This window comes from Gadus morhua, chromosome 2 (genome assembly GCF_902167405.1).
Source record: "Gadus morhua chromosome 2, gadMor3.0, whole genome shotgun sequence".
NCBI classification, from domain to species: Eukaryota; Metazoa; Chordata; class Actinopteri; order Gadiformes; family Gadidae; genus Gadus; species Gadus morhua.
The window spans coordinates 16,467,577-16,489,239 of record NC_044049.1 but is presented as its reverse complement, the minus strand read 5'-3'; the positions used below and the strand labels follow the sequence as shown (position 1 = coordinate 16,489,239).

Here is a 21,663-nt window from a genome sequence, read left to right as displayed (position 1 = left end):
GTTTTGTGGAACCTTGCCTAATATATTTGATGAATGAATGCCAATGAACATGACCTACAAAATATTGCATGTGTCATTACAATTTTTTGTAATGACACATGCAAATGACACATTTTGTCAATAATTTTTTTGGTCCTTTCTTCTAGTTCCATGTCTACTGCTAGGCACTAGTTATATTGCTTTCCAAATTGACATTCAGACAGTAAGTTCGTTAAAAATGTGTAAATAAAATCAAAAGCAAAATGCTAAAGATGACGAGGATAATTATATGATCAGACATGATAAATATATGAAACACACAAGCACGCGCGCGCTCACTGAGACTCATAAGAGTAGGCTCATATATGGGTAAACAAAACATGCAGTGCATCACAACTAAACTACAAATCCAACAATGCTTCACGCTCATGACGTCTGAACAGGAGGGGCTTGCATATTTTGCACCCATATTTTATTATCAATATTTATTTATTTTATTTTTCCAGGGCAAAAATGGAGAACGATACTCACCTATGTGATGTAATGTGAACACAGGGGATTTTACCCTGTCATATTGCTCTTATCAGATCACTGACCCCATTGATTCAAAAACACGTAACAAAAGCGCCACACAATAGAAAACAAGAACAATAGCAACGGACATTGATCTATTCAAATTTTTCCTTTCATTTAGACAATTTTCATTTTATTTACATAACATCGTTCACAGGAAACCATTTGTCGCACTACATTGTATGCCATTTCCCAAAACATCCTCTGTCATAAATGTCTGATTTTAAATGCATGGAAGACCTCGGGGAGAACACGTTGTAAGACGTGCAAGACAGAACAAGAAAAGAGGAGAGTGGGGGTCAAAGAAAGGAGTAGCTAGGGGAATGGACACAACATTGCGCCCTACAATTTATCGCTATCGACCCGTTGGGCAATCATAATACAGGAGCGATTTAGGAACATAGCGACATAGCTTTGAAGGGGCTAGACTGCTAGCTAGCTGATGCATTGAAGCTAACAACATGGGACGCGTGTGAACGTGTGTTACACGGGGGTTACTTAGTAGCTGTAGTAGCAGCAGCTACCAGCACCCTGCCAGGGAGAAAGAAACAAGGAAGCGCACAGCTAGCAGAGCTAAATCAAAGCTAACATTAGCTAACTGTTGGCCAATATTATTTCTAATGAGCGACCAAGGAGTATGCGACCTGAAACGAAAAGGTTAGTCCTTGCAATACATTTCTGCACCATCACCCAATTGTGGCAATCACTTGGTTAACACTTTGATTTTTATGATGCTGTAGCAATAATTAAAGAGGAAGCATATTGGAGTGGGCGAATGCAGAATACCTAGCCAGTCTACATTAATATAAAATATATATTGAAGGGATAAGGATATTCTTAATGTATTGTTTAAATCCTGTATGGTGTCTTCTATTTCAGCAAAGCTACAGCTAACATTTCATTGGCTAACGTTGTACATTTTCTTGTACTGTCTAAATGTAGGTTACTACAGGCTACCTTGTGTAAATCGGTTAGCTGGCTCTTAACTAGCTTGCAAGTGGTGCCAGATGCGCATCTTCATTATTCTTCAACAGCTAACTTAAGTTAGCATATGTAATGGGATTTTTTGTTTTTCTTAACTATACAATATATGCCCTAATTTCGCTGGCGCATCTTTCAATTTACAAATGATGTAATCTATACGCAACGTGCAATATTCATATGTGAAACATTAGTAATTGATTACACAATCCACTGGGCTTAGCAATCATCAAAACACATGCAATTAAAGCTGTAAACAACTGGCCCACTTTTGTACCACATCGAAATATATATAAATGCTTAACAACTGCTGGATCAATCAGTTGAAATAGGCTAGTTGCAGAATGTAACAACCAGGTAAAGCCAGAAATTGGGTTATCCAGCCCTGGCCATTACTTTTAGTCTGTGAAAAAGATTGCGAAGAGAAAAGCTGAAAGTAAACGGCTGTAGAGATACCCGAGATGTTTATTTTTTGAGAAACATTCTGTTTCTGCAGTGTCACACCCCTTTTCTTGCTCCCACCGTGTCTTTTTTCGTCCCCACTCTTGAAGCTAAATTGAAAGGTAAATAGAAAAGTCACTATTCAATTGAATTGATCTACCACTCTACAGTAGCCCATATGGTGGTTCTCAAATTAAGTCCTAAACTAACACGCAGTAAAATTTGATTCATTTTAAGTAAAATCAATCTTGCGTATTGATTACATAACTCAATTGGGTATTGACACATACATTATGCCTCTCTAATATAGGGACTGTACTCTTCATGTGCATTACTGGTTTTATGTGAGGAAATCAGTGAGTTATTTTGCCAAGAGAGCATGTAGCTATACTTTAAGCTCAATGACCTGTGTGTCGCAGAGTAAGACTCAAGTGAACTGTCTGCCGGAGACAATACATTATACAGTCAGCTCCAAAAACAACCCAGCCATAGATTCCTGCTTGGCTCAACAGTGTCTGTAATTATTCTCAGCAGATTCAGAGTAGATTAAGGTTGCCAATACAAAAGGGCTGGCAAGCAAATCTGTGAGGCACTCTGTGATATGTCACTGCACCAATGAATCCAGGGGGGTGGATTGGGGGAGTCCAGTGGTGTTATTGCACTGAGCAATCATAGGGATTTTTGAATTCAGAGCTGCAGCATCCCCCCCCCCCCCCCCCCCACACACACACACAACCTGCTGATTAGCTGTAATTGTCACGGTGTTAGAAATAGAAACACAAGGAGATGCACCTCCAGTACCAACACATGGTCTATAGAGGCAGCCTGTTAAAGGGTAATGTGTCGGGTGGGTAACAGTTGCCCTCATGGATCTACACACTTGAAGCAGTGATTTCATATTTTTAAGAACCAGCTGGTTCATGTTGGCATCCTCTTATTGCGCCATGCTTCCAGCAAAATCCCTGGCCAAAACGTACCAGCCTGGGTCTACCGTCCAGTCCCCTTAGTGTAAATATGGAGCTGACTCAATTTCTTCAACCATGGGTGAACAGATAAAAAAACGTAATGGACATCCTTCATCCAGAGTTGGAACGAGGCTCATCCCAAGCTTCAAAACGCTGCAAGACAGTGATGGCATGCAAGCTCAATGGTGCTGATTCGGCAAATTGCCGTTCTAGATCCGAGGGGAGATATTCTGTAGCTAACCCTGCACTCTTGACTGGTAAAACTGAAGGGGTTTAAACTTAAAGAGAATTTCCCTACCGGAATCAATAGCCTGCCCATTATTATTCCTTGAACAAAACCCAGGGGTCATTTGATTTCAGGCATTGGCAGCTCACTTCTGCCTCATTGTCTGCTCCGTTTCTCATTGCTCTCCTTTCTCTATTTTTCTTTCTTATTGCTCTCTTATTGCTCTCTCTCTTTCCTTCACATGCTCTCTATTCCTTCTCGCTCTCTCCCTCGGTCGCTCGTATTATACATGCTGTTTCCCCCCAGTGTATTGGAACAGAGATGTATATGAGCTATCTCCGCTCCAGGCAGGATTTCTCGTTTGTTACCTTGTGCATTATTAAACATTCGCCCGTGTTGTTTTGTTTCTCTTTTTTGGGTGTCTTCAATGTGTTTCTGAGGTTCTTTTCTTCTGTGTGCCTGCATCTGTTGTCATTGTCTCCTTTTAACCCCATGCTCTGCTCCCACTCCCTCTCCACCTATCCATACTCTACTATCCCTCACCTTGATCTGTTCTCCTCCTTGTAGCACCTCCTGTATACCCATGATGATTTACCAACCCTGTTCCTCTGACCTCTCCTCCTCCCGCCACAGCTGACTTGTTTGGGGATGTCGGGCAGTAAGGCGCTGGGCGGGGGGGCTGGCGGGGGCGCAAGGCGCAGGAGGACCCGGTGCCGGCGCTGCCAGGCCTGCATGCGGACCGAGTGCGGGGAGTGCCACTTCTGTAAAGACATGAAAAAGTTTGGCGGGCCCGGTCGCATGAAGCAGTCCTGCCTCCTGAGACAGTGCACAGCGGTGAGTTCAACACCATCCCATACATGCATGCATGCATGGGAAGAAAGACTCGTCTTGTCAGGCAGGCTTTGGGCTAGCACTATGCTGGTTTGTACTGCATTTGATGGATTAATACCTTGTTTCTGTGTATATTATTTTAATTTATTGTATTTTATGCTTCTGAAGCACTTTGGGACCCTGGTGTATAAATAAACTTTACCTACTTGCTTACACACACACGCACGCACACACACACACACACACACACACACACACACACACACACACACACACACACACACACACACACACACACACACACACACACACACACACACACACACACACACACACACTTGGTTTGCACAGTCAAGCACCATGTTCTTTTTGAAAGCTCAATGGCTAAAGTATTGCACTCCTGCTGTGAGGGTTCGAGGTTCTACTCCCTCTCTAATGCAGTGGGCAGGTAGGAGTAGGGGTGCCATAGCTGCTGTGAGAGAAAATGCTATGCATAATAAAGGCTTATGAAACGGTTCAAATTGTTATCAAATGTATGATCTGGAGTATTGGAACCTACTTTGACAGCTTTTTTGAAAGCAAAAATATTGTTATGGCGGCAATTAATCGCTTCTTTATTTTTCATGCATAATATAAATCGAAGCATTTATTTCAGGCAATTGGAAATAGCACGGGTTTGTGCCGAAACGATTCATCAATCCCAAAACAATTATTTGATTATGATTTTGATGTTCTACTTTTATCGATCTGATTGGAAAACATTTGCTATATGGATCAAAAGTTCATTGAATTGTTAGTGGAGAAACCCTAGCATGCGGATAGTGTTCCCTTCAGACTATTGCAAGACCATGCCTCTGCGTATGATGCATATTGGACTACATATTCTTAAGCAATCACTGCAAATGGATATTCAGCATGAAGATAAGACCGAACGGACAGCGAATATTTATACGGTTTGAGGCTATAGATGAGGATGCATGTGGGAAGGCTTGCTAGATTGTGCCATTGAATTAATGAATAACATGAAACTATAAGTTGATATGCATTGGAGGTCAATTGTTTGAAATATATCTCATCAATTGGGTTTAGGTTAGGCGGCGGCGCTTGGGAGTGAGATCCCAGGGCAGTGTACAAGCTGAGCAAGGAGAATCTCATGCTATTGGGTTTGGATTGGATTACTTTCATTGATGCAATTTTAAAACAGCACAGCAGTGTGCATGTCTGTCCATATGTATCAGGACACTATGGTTCAATGTGGAATACATGGTCTTCATATTGGGCTGCAGCGTTGCGGATCCCCAGGATAATGAACCAATGCTCTGCTTCTATCAGATGCCGCAAAGCTGTCATTTAAGTAAGTGAGAATTCATTCAGCAGCCGTACTTCCTCCTGGCTCCTGTGACACAGAGGTAGCTTGCTGGTCTTTTCACGCGAGAGAGTTCTGTGATGACATTATCTACTGCTGTGGTATTTTGGACACTTGGAGTACACGCGTGTGTGCGAGTCCACACGCGTTCATTGACATACACTTGCTGCAACTGAAGCCCCTGATCGACTTCACCTGAAAAAAATGAAAAGATGAACAGCAATCAGTTCAGCAGAATAGCAGTGCTCTGCATAGAAACACACACACAGTCTTTTTAAAAGACTCAAGGTGTGATTATGCCGATGCTTCAAATAGCATCAGCTGAAAGCCGGAGCTTGGCAGGCGACTTGTTCTGGGTTTCCATGGCAACGGGAGATGGTTGCTGTGTGTGTGTGTGTGTGTGTGTGTGTGTGTGTGTGTGTGTGTGTGTGTGTGTGTGTGTGTGTGTGTGTGTGTGTGTGTGTGTGTGTGTGTGTGTGTGTGTGTGTGTGTGTGTGTGTGTGTAAGAGACTGTAAGAGGGGGGGAGAGGGAGAGCTGGCTTTGATCCATGGCTGTGGTTTCACAGGGATGCTCTCACAAACAGACACAGATACACTAAAGCCGTCTCCACAATTACTGGCATCTTCTTTCACCCCCACCCTGATCAGAAGCTCCCCCACCCAACAGAGCTGTATATAGGGAGAGGTGGTTTGGAGGGAGGGTTTTTGTGTGTGCGTGTGTGTGCGTGTTTGTGTTTGCGTGTGTGTGTATCTGGTACTCCAGGAGAGGAGAGCAGAAACGATGAGGATTAGGAGGAGGAGGAGGAGGAGGAGATGAGTAGAAGGACCTGAGAGAATGTGTGTAATACGGCAGGAGGAGAAGTGGGTTGCTCTCCTTATGCATCCAGGGGGATCAGAGGGTAGGGGGCTGCAGGAGTAGAATGAGGAGTGTGCTTCTGGGATGGGGGGAGAGAGAGATGAGTGGAGACCTAGGGTAGGGGTGGGGGTGATGGTGGCACTCCCAGTAGATAATAGGAATGATATTAAGGATGCATTTCCATTTGATCCACAGAAGGGTAATTTACAGGCAGAGAGGGGTGAGCTGAGTGAGATTGAGGAGGATGAGGGAATGGTTGGGAGGAGACTGTACTGTGCTGTAAGGATGTGAAGGGAGCGGGGAAGTGGATGAAGCAGCGTTTTTGACCGCTGAGCTACCAGACTGGTCGTCCTGCTTTCTAGAAGGGGCGGAGGAGGTGATGGTTAAGACGAGTATACAATTATTTCTGTCAATCCCCATCGTTTTGGTTGTCTTTTATTGCATCTGCCTTGTCAGCTCGCTTATTGATGGGAATTTCTGCTCTGCAATAATGTGTGCGTGTGCGCGTGCGTGCCCACGTGCGTGTGCGCGCGCGTGCCCACGTGCGTGTGCGCGCGCGTTCCCGCGTGCGTGTGCGCGCGCGTTCCCGCGTGCGTGTGCGCGCGCGTTCCCGCGTGCGTGTGCGCGCGCGTGCGTCTGCGTCTGCGCGTGCGTGCGTGTGTGCGCGCGCACGAGAGCCTGCCTGCGGATGCCTATCCTCTTTGGTGCTGAGCTGGAGTTATGTCCGGGGCCCGAGGTTTCAGTTGAGCTGAGTCATAGTCACATAGCACCACAAGGCAGCGCTCAGACAGTAGCGTGGACTCCATGTCCCAGAGGTCACTTGGCAGTCAGGTTGGCGTTTTAGCCGATCAACGTTTGGATAGGTCTGCTGTTCAGGGTCCCCAGTGGGTTTGGGGAATTGAATTGGAACAATGGCTTCTCAAATTATGGCTGGTGTGGTGTCTCTTTATATAAATATATTTATTTATCACTTCAATATCTTTAATCATTTCTTTATGGGCCAAGATGCAGTCCGAACAGATGCATTTCAGGCTGTGGCAGATGATGGGTAGTGTTTCAGCTGCATTTTCAAAGAGTATTTATTAGTAACGTTTCAACAACATGATGAGTCCTTCTGAAATACACTCCTAACGATAGTCTAATGGAGTTGTATAATATCCGGATATTTATTTGTATGACCGTCGTCTGGATTTTTATTGGGATTGTCTTGATGTTGCAGTCAGCATCTCTATGCTGTAGTTTTGTAATTTAGGGGACTAGAAGTTTGTATTTGCTTTTGTAATCTTGAATAGAAAATATGGAAATATTCAAATTTACATTTTAATTGTTCGAACAGATTACTAGAAAATTGTGGATATTTTGACTGTCAGGGCTCCAATCTGCAAATTGAAACCAAAGGTTTGGAGAGAAATGTGGTCTAATGATTGACAGTTCTATAATGTGTCCTCACAATTCTTTTAATGATTAATAAACTTGTTAATATCTAAAAGGGGCATTTAAACTGAGCTGATGGACAGGAGCACAAATGGGTGGTTGTGAAATATGAACTCAAAAACTGATTTATTATGGTTTCCGCCAGTTGACTTATCAGCCGAAACACGCCCGCTATTTCCTGGGTTAGCTGCCATGGAAATCAGACCATCATTACTTATCCCTGTATTAGCCTCCGCCTGCAAATGATTCAGATTAAAATAAATCAGTCAATTAACATAGGATCAAACATTGTTCCTGGCTAATTGTATCTCCTTTATTCTATTGGAACTACGAGTGATTCTACAAGTGTTTATCAGTGTTTTTCCACTATAATCAACCGGCAAGGTACAGTACAGTACGGTACGCCAAAGGGATCTGTATTTCCATTACAACAGGGCTTTCCGCGTGAAGGTGTGTCTTTAACTGATAACGCGCTTGTCTTGTGGCGATGACACAACAACCCTCACACTTTGAATGTCTGTTTAGTTTTATATTATAACCTACCATAAAATCATATTGATTTGTTTAGACGCATTAAATATATTTGGGTTGTCTCAGAGGGACGGCGACACACATTGATATCCGCAATGAAGAATTCAGTTGAATATACCCCCTTTTACGGTTCCGCGCGGCAGAACGTGCCAATAGAAAAACAACATGTCAATGTCGTGACTGATGCAAGGCCAGCAGCAGTACGAGCAGCATGCCACAGCACATGGGGAACAGAGGACGGTGCGATGCCCGGTCACAATCATCCCACTACCTAGGGATCGCACGCTAGCTATAGCAGCGAGCTCTCGGCTCCAACTCATAACAACACAAACAAGCCAAGAATTCAAGGCATTCACGTCTACACCATAAAGACTTATTTCCTGTTTTGGATTTTTCCTTTTAACCAGACCTCCTGTTCCTAACATTGTTGGTATTTGATGAATGTATATTGATTCATGTTCCTCTCTGTCTGCAGCCGGTGCTGCCCCATACAGCAGTGTGCTTTGCGTGCGGCGAAGCGGGGAAGGAGGACACGGTGGACTCGGAGGAGGAGAAGTTCAGCCTCTCCCTCATGGAGTGCACCATCTGCAACGAGATCATCCACCCCAGCTGCCTCAAGGTGTGTACTTGTGTGTGTGGCTATGATGGATGGGATGTGCTGGCCCTCTTGCTCATCCCCATATGACTAGCTCTAACACACACGCAGGCACACACGCACACACACACACACACGCGCAGACACACGACTCTCTCTGATGTGTCTGTCATGTCCGGTAACACCCGCACTTCATCAGTCCAGCTGTCTTAATAGGTGTGGCCCCTGGTGTGTGTGTGTGTGTGTGTATGTGCCTGCAACTTAGTGCTACTGTAAACGTACGTCCTGAAAAAGTGCTTGCACGTTATGTGCCCAGTCAGCTGATATCTGAGGCAGTCACAGAATGATGCGTCGGCAATGGGTACACATGTTTATAAGGATTTATAGATTCTTTTTAGTTATTAGTGAGTTATTTTTTTTTTTTTTTTTTTTTTGTTCTCTTCTTGAAAACGTTTCTTCTGGCAAGCACATAGACATGATAAGAGTATAAATATGCCTTGCATAGAAGAAATAATGGAACATCTACAAAGTTCGTATGATCCGCTTGACACAGTGAGGGTGAAAAAGATAACAAAAGATCCGCCAAGCTTGTTCTTCATCTGCAAGTGGAAAGTGGGTCAACTCGTCCAGAAATTGTGTTGCCGTGTGTTTCTTCTTTTCATCTGCGCTATGAATAACAATGATGTTACATGTTAAACGTGTCTTTATAGTGGCAGTTGGAACATGTTTCAACTCGCCCCACATATAATGAAGGGAAAAGTAGATGTGACGTCTGCATTGAATCATAATTATATTGTCTGTGTCTGTATGGCGCTTTGGGATTAATAAAGATTTTCTTTATTTATACCAGCTAGGAAATTTATCCAAGCACACAACAGTAAAGTAACGATGGCGGTAGGTGTGGGCGATTAATCAAATTTTGATCGCGATTTTGATTTTAACGTCAAATGATCACAAAACTAATATAATCGAATTTTTGGTTATTTTTTTTATTTTATTTTTTTAATTAAATGTTTGATAGAAAGTGCAGCTGGACCTCATTTTGACCATTTTGTGTACTTTCTAAAGAAGAAATTTCAAAGTCTCAGTTACAAAGTGCTTATTTGGAGAGACATGCTGAATAAAAAGGCCTCATGTTTCAAACTCAAAAATAATCGTTTGAATAATCGTGATTTCAATATTGAACAAAATGTTCGTAATAATTTTTTCCGTAATCGAGCAGCCCTAGATGGCGGTAGTAAGATTCAAAGAGATGCAAATGTCAAATAAAAAGATGCAAACGTGCGTTAAAGAATATTTCAAAAAACACAATAGGAGCAGTGTAGTTTAAAAACCCAAGCTGAACTTGTCAACATCCTTGCCCTTAAATGGCAATGTATGCGCATGTATTTGTCCATCCAAACACTGGTTGACATCAGGTTCTATGTCTTGCTGTCCTCAGATGGGTAAAGCAGAAGGCATCATCAACGACGAGATCCCCAACTGCTGGGAGTGCCCCAAGTGCCACAAGGAGGGCAAGACCAGCAAGGTGAGACCCCCGGAGTGGTAGTGAGACCCCCACTGTGGGGGGACCCGCCGAGGGGTGGCGTCGTTTTACTTTTTCATGAGTTGAACAAAAATCAATACTTTTTTTTTTTTTGTTTCCTGTTTTATGAATTCATTCATTTTCTGGATATGTACAACTGTGACGTTATAAAGGGTGAACTTGCATTTTATGAGGTCATATATTAATTACATTTTTATTTCCACGACGTGGAAGCGAGTGGCTGCGATTGTTATCGGCTGCTTAAGGGTTTGGCCTGCCGGGTTCACTATGTACCGCCCGTGTCCATCCAGGACCAGGCCGACGGGTCCGGGAAGCGGCGTCTGGACAGCGGCGAGGTCGGTCGATGGAAGCTGACGGACGACCCGCCCCCCAAGAAGAAGGCGCAGCCCTCCTCCACCCTGGAGGACGGAGGCCGGACGGACGGGGGCCACAAGCGCAAGAAGGAGAAGGAGCAGCCCCAGGACAGTGGGCCCAAGAAGAAGGTAAGCGGGATGCCATGCGTTTGTTTGTTCTCCGACGGTGTATCGTGTGATCCTCTTCACTGTCTTCTTAAGTCATTTCATCGTTTGTCTTTATTAGAATGATTTTCTCTTCTTTTTTTATCTTCTAACCTTTGAATTGCTTGTGAATATTTTTCTATGCAATGGAGACTACTTGGAGAATGACTCGAACCGCTTGTGTATCTCTTTCCGTCTGCCCTCTAGATCAAGGGGGCCCACGAAAAACGCCTAAAAAAGGTGTGTGTTTGTGTGTGATCCCCGCACAGATTCACAGTAACTCTTTCGTCAAGCATCACATGACCTCTGTCTGTATCTGTCACTCAACCCCACTCATTTTCCGCCGTCCACTCTCTGCAGAAACCGAAGACGGAGGCATCCGAGTCCAACGGGCCGGGCTCTTCCGGGGGCGGCGGCGGCGGCGGAGGTGGTGGTGGAGCAGGGCAGGGCTCCTCCTCCTCCTCCTCCTCCTCCTCCCAGGCCGGAGGAGGCGCGGGCGGCGGGGGTCCGTCGAGCGCCGACCAGCGCTCGCACCATCGGGAGAAGCTGGAGCGCTTCAAGCGGATGTGCCAGCTGTTGGAGCGCCTCCCCGAGTCCTCCTCCTCCAGCTCCTCCAGCTCCGAGTCCGACTCCGAGTCCGACTCGGACGACTCCTCCCGGGAGCCCGGCGGCGGTGGCGGCGGCGGCGGTGGGGGCTCCTCCCCTTCCTCCTCCTCCCCGGCGCCACCTCCTCCACCCCCCGCCGTCGCCTACGGCAACAGCGGGGGTGGGGGCAGCCGGGGGGAGCGGGAGCGGAGCCGCAGCGAGCGGGAACGGGAGCGGGAGCGAGAGAGGGAGCGGCGGCTGGCGGAGCTGGGCTTCAGCGCCAGCGAGGAGTCCGAGGGGGAGGGAGGAGGCGCCGAGGAGGAGGAAGAGGAGGAGGAGGAGGACAGGAAGCGGGAGGAGGAGCCTCCGGTGAGCGTGGCCGACAAGGCGCGGCGGAGGGGGGGAGGTGGAGGAGGTGGAGGAGGTGGTGGAGGAGGAGGAGGAGGAGATGGAGGCGTCCCGCCGCAGCGGGGCAGGAAGGGGCCCGTGATGGTGGATGGAGACGACGAGGAAGAGACCCTGACCTCAGAAAGGACAAGGAAGAACTCCTCCTCGCTGCCTCCACCCTCGCCGCTCTCCTCCAATCAGACGCCGCCGTCTTCCGGCTACTCGGATGGCTTCACGGGGAAGCAGCGCAGCAACGGGCAGGAGGCGCGCAACGGGAGGACCCGGGGGGGCGGAGGGAGGGAGCGGGCAGGGGGCGGCGGAGGCGGGGAGGCCGGGGAGAAGGAGAACGCCAGCGGCGTGTTGTCCAATCACAGACACGGTGGGGGCGGGAATAAGGGCAGCGGCAGCCGCGGGAATAAGATCCGTAACAAGAACCAGACGTCCACAGGGTCACGCACCAATGCCAACAATAACAACAACAGCATCAGTCTCTCTTCCTCGTCCTCCTCCACGTCTTCCTCGTTTATCCCCACGTCCAATGGCGGCGGCGGCGGCGGGGGGAACGCAGGCGCCAGCGGGCTGCTCATGTCGGCGATGGCGGCGTCGCCGCGCTCCCAGCCGTCCCGGCTCACGCCCCGCTCCCAGATGATGAAACGCAGCCCGCCCGCCGTCCCCTCGCCGCCCCGGCCCGTACAGATGGAGAGGCACCTGGTGCGTCCGCCCCCAGCCTGCCCCGAGCCCAGCTGCCTGCCCCTGGACTCAGGCGCCTCGCACATCATGATGCGGGACGTCTGGATGCATGTCTTCCAGTACCTCAGCCAGCGGGAGCTGTGCGTCTGCATGAGGGTCTGTCGCACTTGGAGCCGCTGGTGAGTACGGGGCAGCCTGCAATGGTGACATGGAGCAGTGGTGCTCCAATGACAGCGCTCAGGCCCCCTAGTGGTGATTGGGGGGTACTGTAGGGGGTGCGCAGCAGTCTACTCTGGGATCTGTCTGGTCGAGCTTGCATCCTAGTTTAGGGCTGCATGTTTTTAAATGGACAGGTCCATCCTGTGTTTGGATTTTGTAAGATTCACTTGATTTACAGTAAGAAGCACTTATAGGATGCAGTTGCTTATAGGATTCACTTGTATTATAGGAAGAAGCACTTAATTACCTCTGCACTTGTTTTATTGGCAGCACTTATGGGGATCACTCGTTTTTATAGGTTTCATTCAGGGTTTATAGGAAGCTGCACAACTCACAACTGAAGCCATTTGTCAAATCCCAGAATTTGGTCAGTATGACAGGGTCATTATTTAAGGTCCCTTCTTGACAGCAATTAACCAAGTATTTGGTTTAATAGAACATCATCATGGGGAAGACACAATTAGCTTCTACTGAACATCTTCAATGTTCATGACTTTTATAGTCACATTGTAGGCACAACCTTTAATCAATCAATGAAACGCACGCCAAAAGGGGTGCCCCGGTCTGAACTGGGAGCCTAGTGAATTGGCAGCAGTACACATATTGGCTTCAAACGTAGCCAGGATTTGAGCACAAATGCAAACTAAGAAGTGAGCAGGCACAAATGCAAACTGCAAATTAACGCATCGACTTTCAATTGAGGAGGGGAAGGAGCTACCTTTCAGGTGCAGGGAGAAATTATACAAAGCATGATAAAATGACATCCAATTAAATAAATACGTGTGTGTGTGTGAGATGCTCTAAGCTGATGTGCGTGTGCTGATATGTGTGGTGTGATCTGTGCCTAATTTCAGTAGGGCTCTGGATCATTCCAATAGAAACAGTGACCTAATGTGACAATATAACACAAGATAATCGTTTTAAGTCTGCAATTTGCAGCCATCCCGTTGTCTGGGTTTCGGTATACTGTTGCTTCTGTTCCACACAATCAAATATGTGTAACTGTTTTTGCTTCCTGCATTTTGCCTGAAGCCATTCATGAGCTATTACCACCTTCATTATCAGGCGTTTGTCTATTGTTCTATAGCATAACACAATTTTTCTGTTGGTACTTCTTCTATGACAATAATGACAAGAGTAAGGTGCAGCAGGGAGAACCTGTTTTTAAATAATACAAATAGCCAAACATAATTAGTCTATTCTAAAAGTAATGACGTAGCCGATAGCTCGTATCCACAACAATATGTGTGCGCCCTTCCAGGTGTTGTGACAAGCGATTGTGGACCCAGATTGACCTGAGCAGACAGCGCTCCATCACCCCTCCCATGCTGAGTGGTATAATCCGCCGGCAGCCCGTCTCCCTGAACCTGGGCTATACGAACATCTCCAAGAAACAGCTCATGTGGCTCATCAATCGCCTGCAAGGTGTGTGTGTGTGTGTGTGTGTGTGTGTGTGTGTGTGTGTGTGTGTGTGTGTGTGTGTGTGTGTGTGTGTGTGTGTGTGTGTGTGTGTGTGTGTGTGTGTGTGTGTGTGTGTGTGTGTGTTAAATACGTGTGGTACTTCACCAACACATGTCCCTCCTTTGATTTGTTTTGTTAATGTTTTATTTTCTATTTATTTCATTGAGGTTAATATTGTTGTAGTTTTATTTAGTTATTACAATTAAATGAACAAAAATAAATATTTCCCTTCATTTTGTCTGGATGTTCTGACTAAATGAGGACTCTCAATGAAAATACTCATCCCCCTTCTTCACTAACCCCGCATCGTACTCCTGCTCTCCTCACCGACGCTCATCCCCTCCCCGTCCTCCTCTCAGGCCTCTTAGAGCTGAACGTGTCCGGCTGTCCCTGGTCGTCGGTGTCGGCCCTGTGTCAGGCCGTCTGTCCCTGCCTCAAGCTGCTGGACCTCAGCCGGGTGGAGGAGCTGAAGGACTCCCATCTCCGGGAGCTGCTGGCGCCCCCGCCCGACACGCGGATAGGTAGCCCCGCTGCATACGCCTCTTACTCCCTAGGGGCTGAGACTTGATTATCAGAGCTTGGAGTGGGTGATTAGTATGGCTGAAAATCACCCTAGTAACCACTACACTATCCTGCCCGTTAATGAGCCTTGAGAGCTCACCTCGTGCTGTACGACAAGTTGTAATAATAACGATTATCATAATAATAATAATACATTTAATTTAGAGGCGCCTTTCAAGACACCCAAGGTCACCTTACAGAGCATATAGTCATCATAAATCGTTTAAAAAAAAAAGAAGACATTGTGGAAAAATAAATAAATAAATAAACATAAAGAATAATAAAACAAAAACAAGACAAAACAAACAATCAAAACAGTGATCAGTTAGACGTTGTGTGCGAGTTTGAACAGGTGAGTTTTGATAATAATAATAATAAGCTTTATATATACTTAACTTTTGCAACTTATACAAAACAGATGCATAAAGTGCTTTAAATATGCTATGATTTGTATATACACAAACTTACACTCAAAATAAGTGGCAATAGAAATGTGCCCGATCAAGACGACAGGGATGATGGCCAGTGCTGTGTTTGAAAACAAGGTCCCCGCGAAGACCCATGAAAAATAGAAACGCAAATAAAAAAGACATAAAAGGTAAACATGGTCTGCATACGCTAGCTGTGGGATAAAAGGGATCAAGGCAAGGGCTCAAATAATTGAGTAGGGTCTCCGATGTAGAGGGGGTCTAATGTAGCACAACACTGGGCTCCTACCTGCTCTCAGTTCCCTCTACAGATTGTTTTCTCCTGCGTCGGTTAGGCAAATGGCATTAGTTTAATGTTTCGCTGTGAGGAAATACCTCTTGATGGACTGCCCAATGGCCCATGGTCCACAGCCATTAAAGAGCAGTGAGGGAAGATCTGGCGACAATAAAAAGGGAGAGTTACCCGAGAGTCATTCCGATACTGCTGTGGAGCGCATTTTTCATTTTTAATGCTACAGAGCTTGCTTTGAGATTTCCCCGGCCACGTGCCTTAACTGCCTCCTTAATACGTTACCAAAGTTTTCATAATCATAGCCACGTCCCATTTCCTGTGTTCCCTCCTCGGCCTGGACAGCCCACGGTGAAACCAGAGGCGGGCGGTTCCAGAACGTGACCGAGCTGCGATTGGCCGGTCTCGACCTGACGGACGCTTCGTCGCGCCTGTTGGTGCGCTACGTGCCTCAATTGGCAAAGTTGGACTTGAGCCAATGTGGCAACATCACAGACCAGACGGTTCACACCCTGACCTCCTCCATCTCCCCGCTGAGGGACACCCTGACGCACATCAACTTAGCAGGTACACACACGCACGCAAAATGACACGCGTACACCCACTCAAGCTAAACACTGTTCATGCTGTGTTTAAATTATTGTCTTCTCGCAAGTGGATTGTAAAGTGTGTTGATATTACGTTTGGAGGTAACAAAAGATCAAATGGTGTCTGTTTGATGCGTGTGTGTGCGCGCGTGTTCTCCAAGGCTGCGTGAAAGTGACGGAACAGTGCGTGCCGTTGCTGCGGCGCTGCGCCTCCCTACAGACGGTGGACCTGCGCTTCTGCTCGCTCCTCTCCTCGGACAGCGGCCAGCTGCTCTCTTTCCCCCACAACCCTTCATCATCATCGTCCTCCTCCGTCCCCAACACCACCTGCTCCTCCTCCTCCTCCTCTTCCTCGTCCTCGGTCACGGCGGTAGCGCCTCCCACCTCCTGCCCCTCGGAAGACCGGACACTGCTGAAGAACAGCTAAGGCGCCTTTTGATGATGTCATCAGACTCTCCTATATATCTTTCTCACGCACGCGCGCGAACACACACACACACACACAGACAACAGACGTACACATGAACACGCACTCATGCGCGTCAATGCAAGGCCTCAAAAATAGGACGACTCTCCTTAATGTCCGCCCGCGCTTCTTCATCCTGTTGTTAACCTGGTACACCCATGACTGCCCCCCTTCTGTTACACTATGACCATTCCGCCGGGATTGGTCCTAGTCAATCAACAAGACACACCCAGAAGATATCAGTCAGCAAGCCAGGATCCTGCGGGGTCGGGGGGGGGGGGCTGGATACGGGCAGTAGTGTTGGAGATGCTACCCTCAAAGATATAAACAACATGTTCCCAACATCTGGATTAAGGCAAATCATTTGTGATCACAGTATATCGATGTCAACCACAGAAGAAAAGGATTTTGGGGGGAGGGGGAGGAGAAAAGGTAAAAGAAGAAACCTGGAGCATGTACATATTTGTTCTCTGTACAATTTGGGTGTGTGTATATATCTGTAGTTTACTGTAAATGACCCTTAACTTTACCCTCCCTCCTCTTCCCCTTTTCCCATCTCTTTCCCTTGCAACCAATCATGCCATTCACTTGCTCTTTAATAGCTGCGAAACTTGGGGAACAGAGCTGGGGGGGCGGAGGGGGAGACACAGTATTTCATATATTTACAAATATTTTTTCTGGGAATCAGATGTATTGTCCAGTAGCTTCTAGTGCAAAGACCATCTGTTCCACTCGTAATTGCTGGGTCAAGTCCGTGCTGAACCTGTCCTCGAGGCCACTCCTCTGTCAATATTTCTTCTCTCAAATAATAATGGCTATGAATAGAAATTCAGCCAGGAAGCCAGACTTTTGTCCATGTACAAGTGATGCAACAATGTAAGGCCCCCACCATGCCCCATTCAGTAGGCCCGCTTTTGGAACGGGGTAGGTTGCACAATAGGTAATGTTTCATTGTGTTAGAAATGGGTTAAAATCTCGACCGACTAAAACAAAAGTTAGACATTTTTTATGAGATGTGAAAACTCCCAAATCGAGAACTTAAGTAAATTTGCCAAAATGTATACATTGGGACACCCTTGAGTCATCTAAACTGACAAATTGGGAGAAAATTAGTGTTATAATATTACTTACAATTGTTTTGATTAACGTGGGGCATTAATTTTTCAAAATGAACAGATTAGGGACCATCTTCTGTATATTGTAACCTATTCCCTGCCCTAGTCTGTGGATGAACAGCTGGCCTTCTTCCTTTAGTATTCTGATTACACTACTCTGTCCAAAGTTGATGTATTGGTACTAGTGCTTCGTGATAGCATTGACCTACTTATATTAAGGCACTGGTATATTGGCAAGGACAGTATTATCTGGTGTTGCAATTCCCAAAACAAATCTGTGACGTAACACCGTACTGGGGGTCATGAAAGAAAATGGTGTCCATGGTTACGCACTCTGCACATCGAGTCTTCACTGGGAGCAAGGAAATCTGACAACCTATCCGTAGGGAGTCGATAACTCGTCTCGAGTGTCTTTGGTGTTCGACACATTTCACCAGGTCACCTTTTTTTTTTTTCCTTCATGCTATTGAATGAGACGAACCTGACTGCAGGGGAAAATACATGGAAACCATTTTTTTTTGCTTTCAGTTCCAGCAGCGCCCACCAGCCCTCATTATTCAGCACTATTGGTGGGGCAGTTGCGTTGCTCTTTGAAATGACTGGCTAGCCGGCAGACACACTCCCTCCATTGAGCTAGCTGGGTAGCTACGCTGACGGAGATTATAATGAATGTACCTATCAGATGTTGGCTGTGCCAACCAAACCACTCCCCCCCGCGCCCCCAAGCTCACCGACAAGCCGCATCTGGGATGTTGTTGTTCTGTTTTTGTTTTCTTTTTGTTTTTGTTTTTGTTTTTTCTGGGATGAGGTCTGGGTGTTGAAGCAAATGCAAAAACTGTTTGGTGCGACGAGATCTGAGTGGTGGGGTAATGAATAGAAGATGGGAGAGAAACAACCTGGGGCTGGAATCTACTTTCAGGGCTAGACTTGCTGCAATATAATTAAGGCAACACAGCCTTGGGAACGAGCTCAGTGTTAACTTTACAAAATAAAGACAATTTCAACGGACAATAAACAACCTAGGATCAAGCACTCCGTCTTTTAACACTGCCTTTTACCTCTGTTTAGGTGTTGCCAATCTTGGTTATTTTTATCACTCCCTCCCATTCTCCACCTTGCCCGCATCTCTTGTCGAATAGAGAGTGGTGTTACTGCAAACTGGTCCATGCAGCATGTCAATCAACCGTGCACCCGATGATGTCTATGTTAACGCCTTGTGGTGTGTTTTTGATTCAACAAGATGCTGTGTTTGGTTTTGATTAGAAGTCCAGGGTGCCGCTTCAATGGTAACTTTCCTTTTGTTCCAATCTTTGTTTTTCTTTCTTTCACATTTCCCTTCCATCCCGTTTCATGTCTGATTAATGCAGTTCACAGATGTCCACCGGTTATGACACTTGTATAGATGTACAATTAGAAGCCAGAAAGAGAGGGAATCCCATCCACTCCTTGAACAAGACAGTATTGTGTATCTCACTGGCGCAAATGATAGCATTTTATTGAAGTGTTATAATCCGCTGGATTCCTTATTGCTACAAGCATAGCCATATCCGGCAAATACATAACCATTTACATAGCCATATAATTGTCATACAATGCCAGAAGTTTGTGTTTAAGGAATTGACTCCTGATGTGGGCTGTATGCCAAAAACAGTATTGTAGTGTTAGAAATTCCTTCCCGTTCCTACATGTTCAGGAAGGCCTTTTTGGTAGTATGAACTGATGTAAACGTCATCATTCCGTATTTCAAAGAGACAAATCATTTGATCAACTTAGAACTAAAATGGCTTGCTTGTGTCTATAACATGAAGCCTTGCCTTTTATTATCTATCCTGTGTCCAGTTTCAAATGGAGGTAGAGAGAGTGTCCAACTACAGATGGATGACACGCATCAACTGTGTGTGTGTGTGTGTGTGTGTGTGTGTGTGTGTGTGTGTGTGTGTGTGTGTGTGTGTGTGTGTGTGTGTGTGTGTGTGTGTGTGTGTGTGTGTGTGTGTGTGGTCGTCTTCAACTTTCACCTCAAACAAGTCTCTTGCATTTTCCATCTCTTCTGGTCTGAGTGACTCATCCATCCACACATCTTTTACTATTTGTCTGAGATTCCTCTCCCCCAAAACAGATATATGAGCAGTGGAACACTAGCATTCAATACTAAAGGCATACTTTCCTTAATCACCATACCGATGTGGGTTTGAATAGAAATGTGCAAACATCACATTTATGGTCACAGGTTCAGGATTTTATTTTATGTGTTATTTATCGCCTTTTCATTACGTTTTGATACATTTTTTTATTTCTACCTTTTTTTTTTTATTGTGAACGGGTTATGCGAGTCTATCAATTATTTTTTCCCACCAAAAAACAGACAAATGCCTAATTTATAAAGTTTGACTTTCTGTACATTTACCCAATACCATACTTATGCATAACACTAAAATATGTAGACAAGGTTATTTCTATATAAATAAGGATACGTCTATCAGTTCCATATACACAGTTAAACTTAAAATCTGGTTTTGTGTGCACGCAATATCAATTGTGCTTTAGAGACTTTTATAAATTAGGTATTCGGTTGTCGCATGGTTGAAAGAAAAAACTGACTATCTGAACAGAGCTATCGATAAGGGTTTCATTACTGTCAAAACACAAGGCTCTCGTGTGTGTGTGTGTGTGTGTGTGTGTGTGTGTGTGTGTGTGTGTGTGTGTGTGTGTGTGTGTGTGTGTGTGTGTGTGTGTGTGTGTGTGTGTGTGTGTGTGTGTGTGTGTGTGTGTGTGCGCACAGGGTGTCAGTGGGCAGGAATGGCCATAGAAAAAAAGTTCAAAGTGTATACTTAAAATGTACGTGACAAATCATACCTAGCCAAATGATGCAGGGAACTATTTTATTTTGATGATTAAATCATAAAAAGGAATTACGGCAACATTTGTTTGTCAAGGTAGAGCTTAGTAGAAAAGCCTGTATCTTGGCTAGTGGGTTCCACGGCTGCTTTGCAAGAAGCTAGACCTATTGTTGCAGGCCAATAGATGGAGAAGAAAAAGTCATTGTGGTTCAATTGCAATGCGGCTTTGCTGCTTGTCCTATTGGCGCAGCCATTTTTTATGTACTGTGATGCCAGGATGCTGGTGGGTTCCCAGCAGACAGGCCGGTCGGGCCCATTGTCAATAGTGCAGGAAAATGCCTCATCGTGCCATAGATGCACCTGATCAACGTTGCGATGTCTGAAATTGTTTAAAGTGTGAATGGGTCAATTTATTTTTGTATTTTTTATATTTTCTCTTTTCTTTTTTTCTTTTTCTGTGGCTTATTAGAGGGTCAAGTAACCTGAACTTGGCCTGGTTTTGTAAGGGATGCAAATACGCCGTGCATGTCAGCTGCTGGCCACGTTCCATTAAATCAAATGGAAGAATGTCGGAGGAAATCAGCTGATTGGTAGCTAATCCTAGGATCTCAAACCGCTCTTATCCAATTTGAAAGTAATATGTATCAAAGTGTCATTGCCCATTTCCCATGACAATATCTAGGTAAAGTTCCCCATGACATGAAAACCATACCTTTTGCTTAACTCATTTCTTTTCAAATGCACTGGATCCTTCCACCAACATCCAATATTGCCAAATTGCTGTTTGTGTTGTGAATGTGGGCATTTTATCCCATTTCATTCAGTTACATTTTTTGTTTTACTTTTTTGAAATCTTTATCCCTGGGCTCTTCCATTGTGTTTATGGGGAAAATGAGGAATGTTGGAAAAAGAGACAGAAAAAGACCAACTTAAGGCAGCTACTTATGAGTGACTACTGTAAAATGACTAACTAAATAAAGACAATGGGGTTGTTTTTTATAAATGTTGGACTGTTCATTTCTTATGTGTTGCCTAAAATGTCCTGTGGTGATGAACAATTTGAAGAAATTGAGCAATTGTGAACATTAGTACAAATAATGCCAAGTAGTAGGCCTATACATTGGAGGGGGAAATGCAGTAGCCTACCACTCTTGGCAACGAGAGCTCTTTTATCAAACATCCCGTTGTCTGGATGTGCCTCATTTTGATCTGCATGC

The 21,663-nt window shown here is 45.4% G+C and overlaps 1 protein-coding gene across 1 annotated transcript; it reads left to right on the top strand.

Annotated features, from left to right (window-relative positions):
• The first annotated feature begins 598 nt into the window (after positions 1–598).
• Positions 599–21,449, top strand: fbxl19 (F-box and leucine rich repeat protein 19). Its single transcript, XM_030345948.1, has 11 exons — positions 599–1,209; positions 3,799–3,999; positions 8,659–8,802; positions 10,220–10,306; positions 10,615–10,806; positions 11,029–11,061; positions 11,182–12,662; positions 13,964–14,127; positions 14,523–14,684; positions 15,787–16,008; positions 16,190–21,449. Exons 2-11 carry the CDS (start codon positions 3,814–3,816, stop codon positions 16,453–16,455), a joined length of 2,937 nt encoding a protein of 978 aa, XP_030201808.1. The 5' UTR covers positions 599–1,209; positions 3,799–3,813; the 3' UTR covers positions 16,456–21,449.
• The last annotated feature ends 214 nt before the right edge of the window (positions 21,450–21,663 follow it).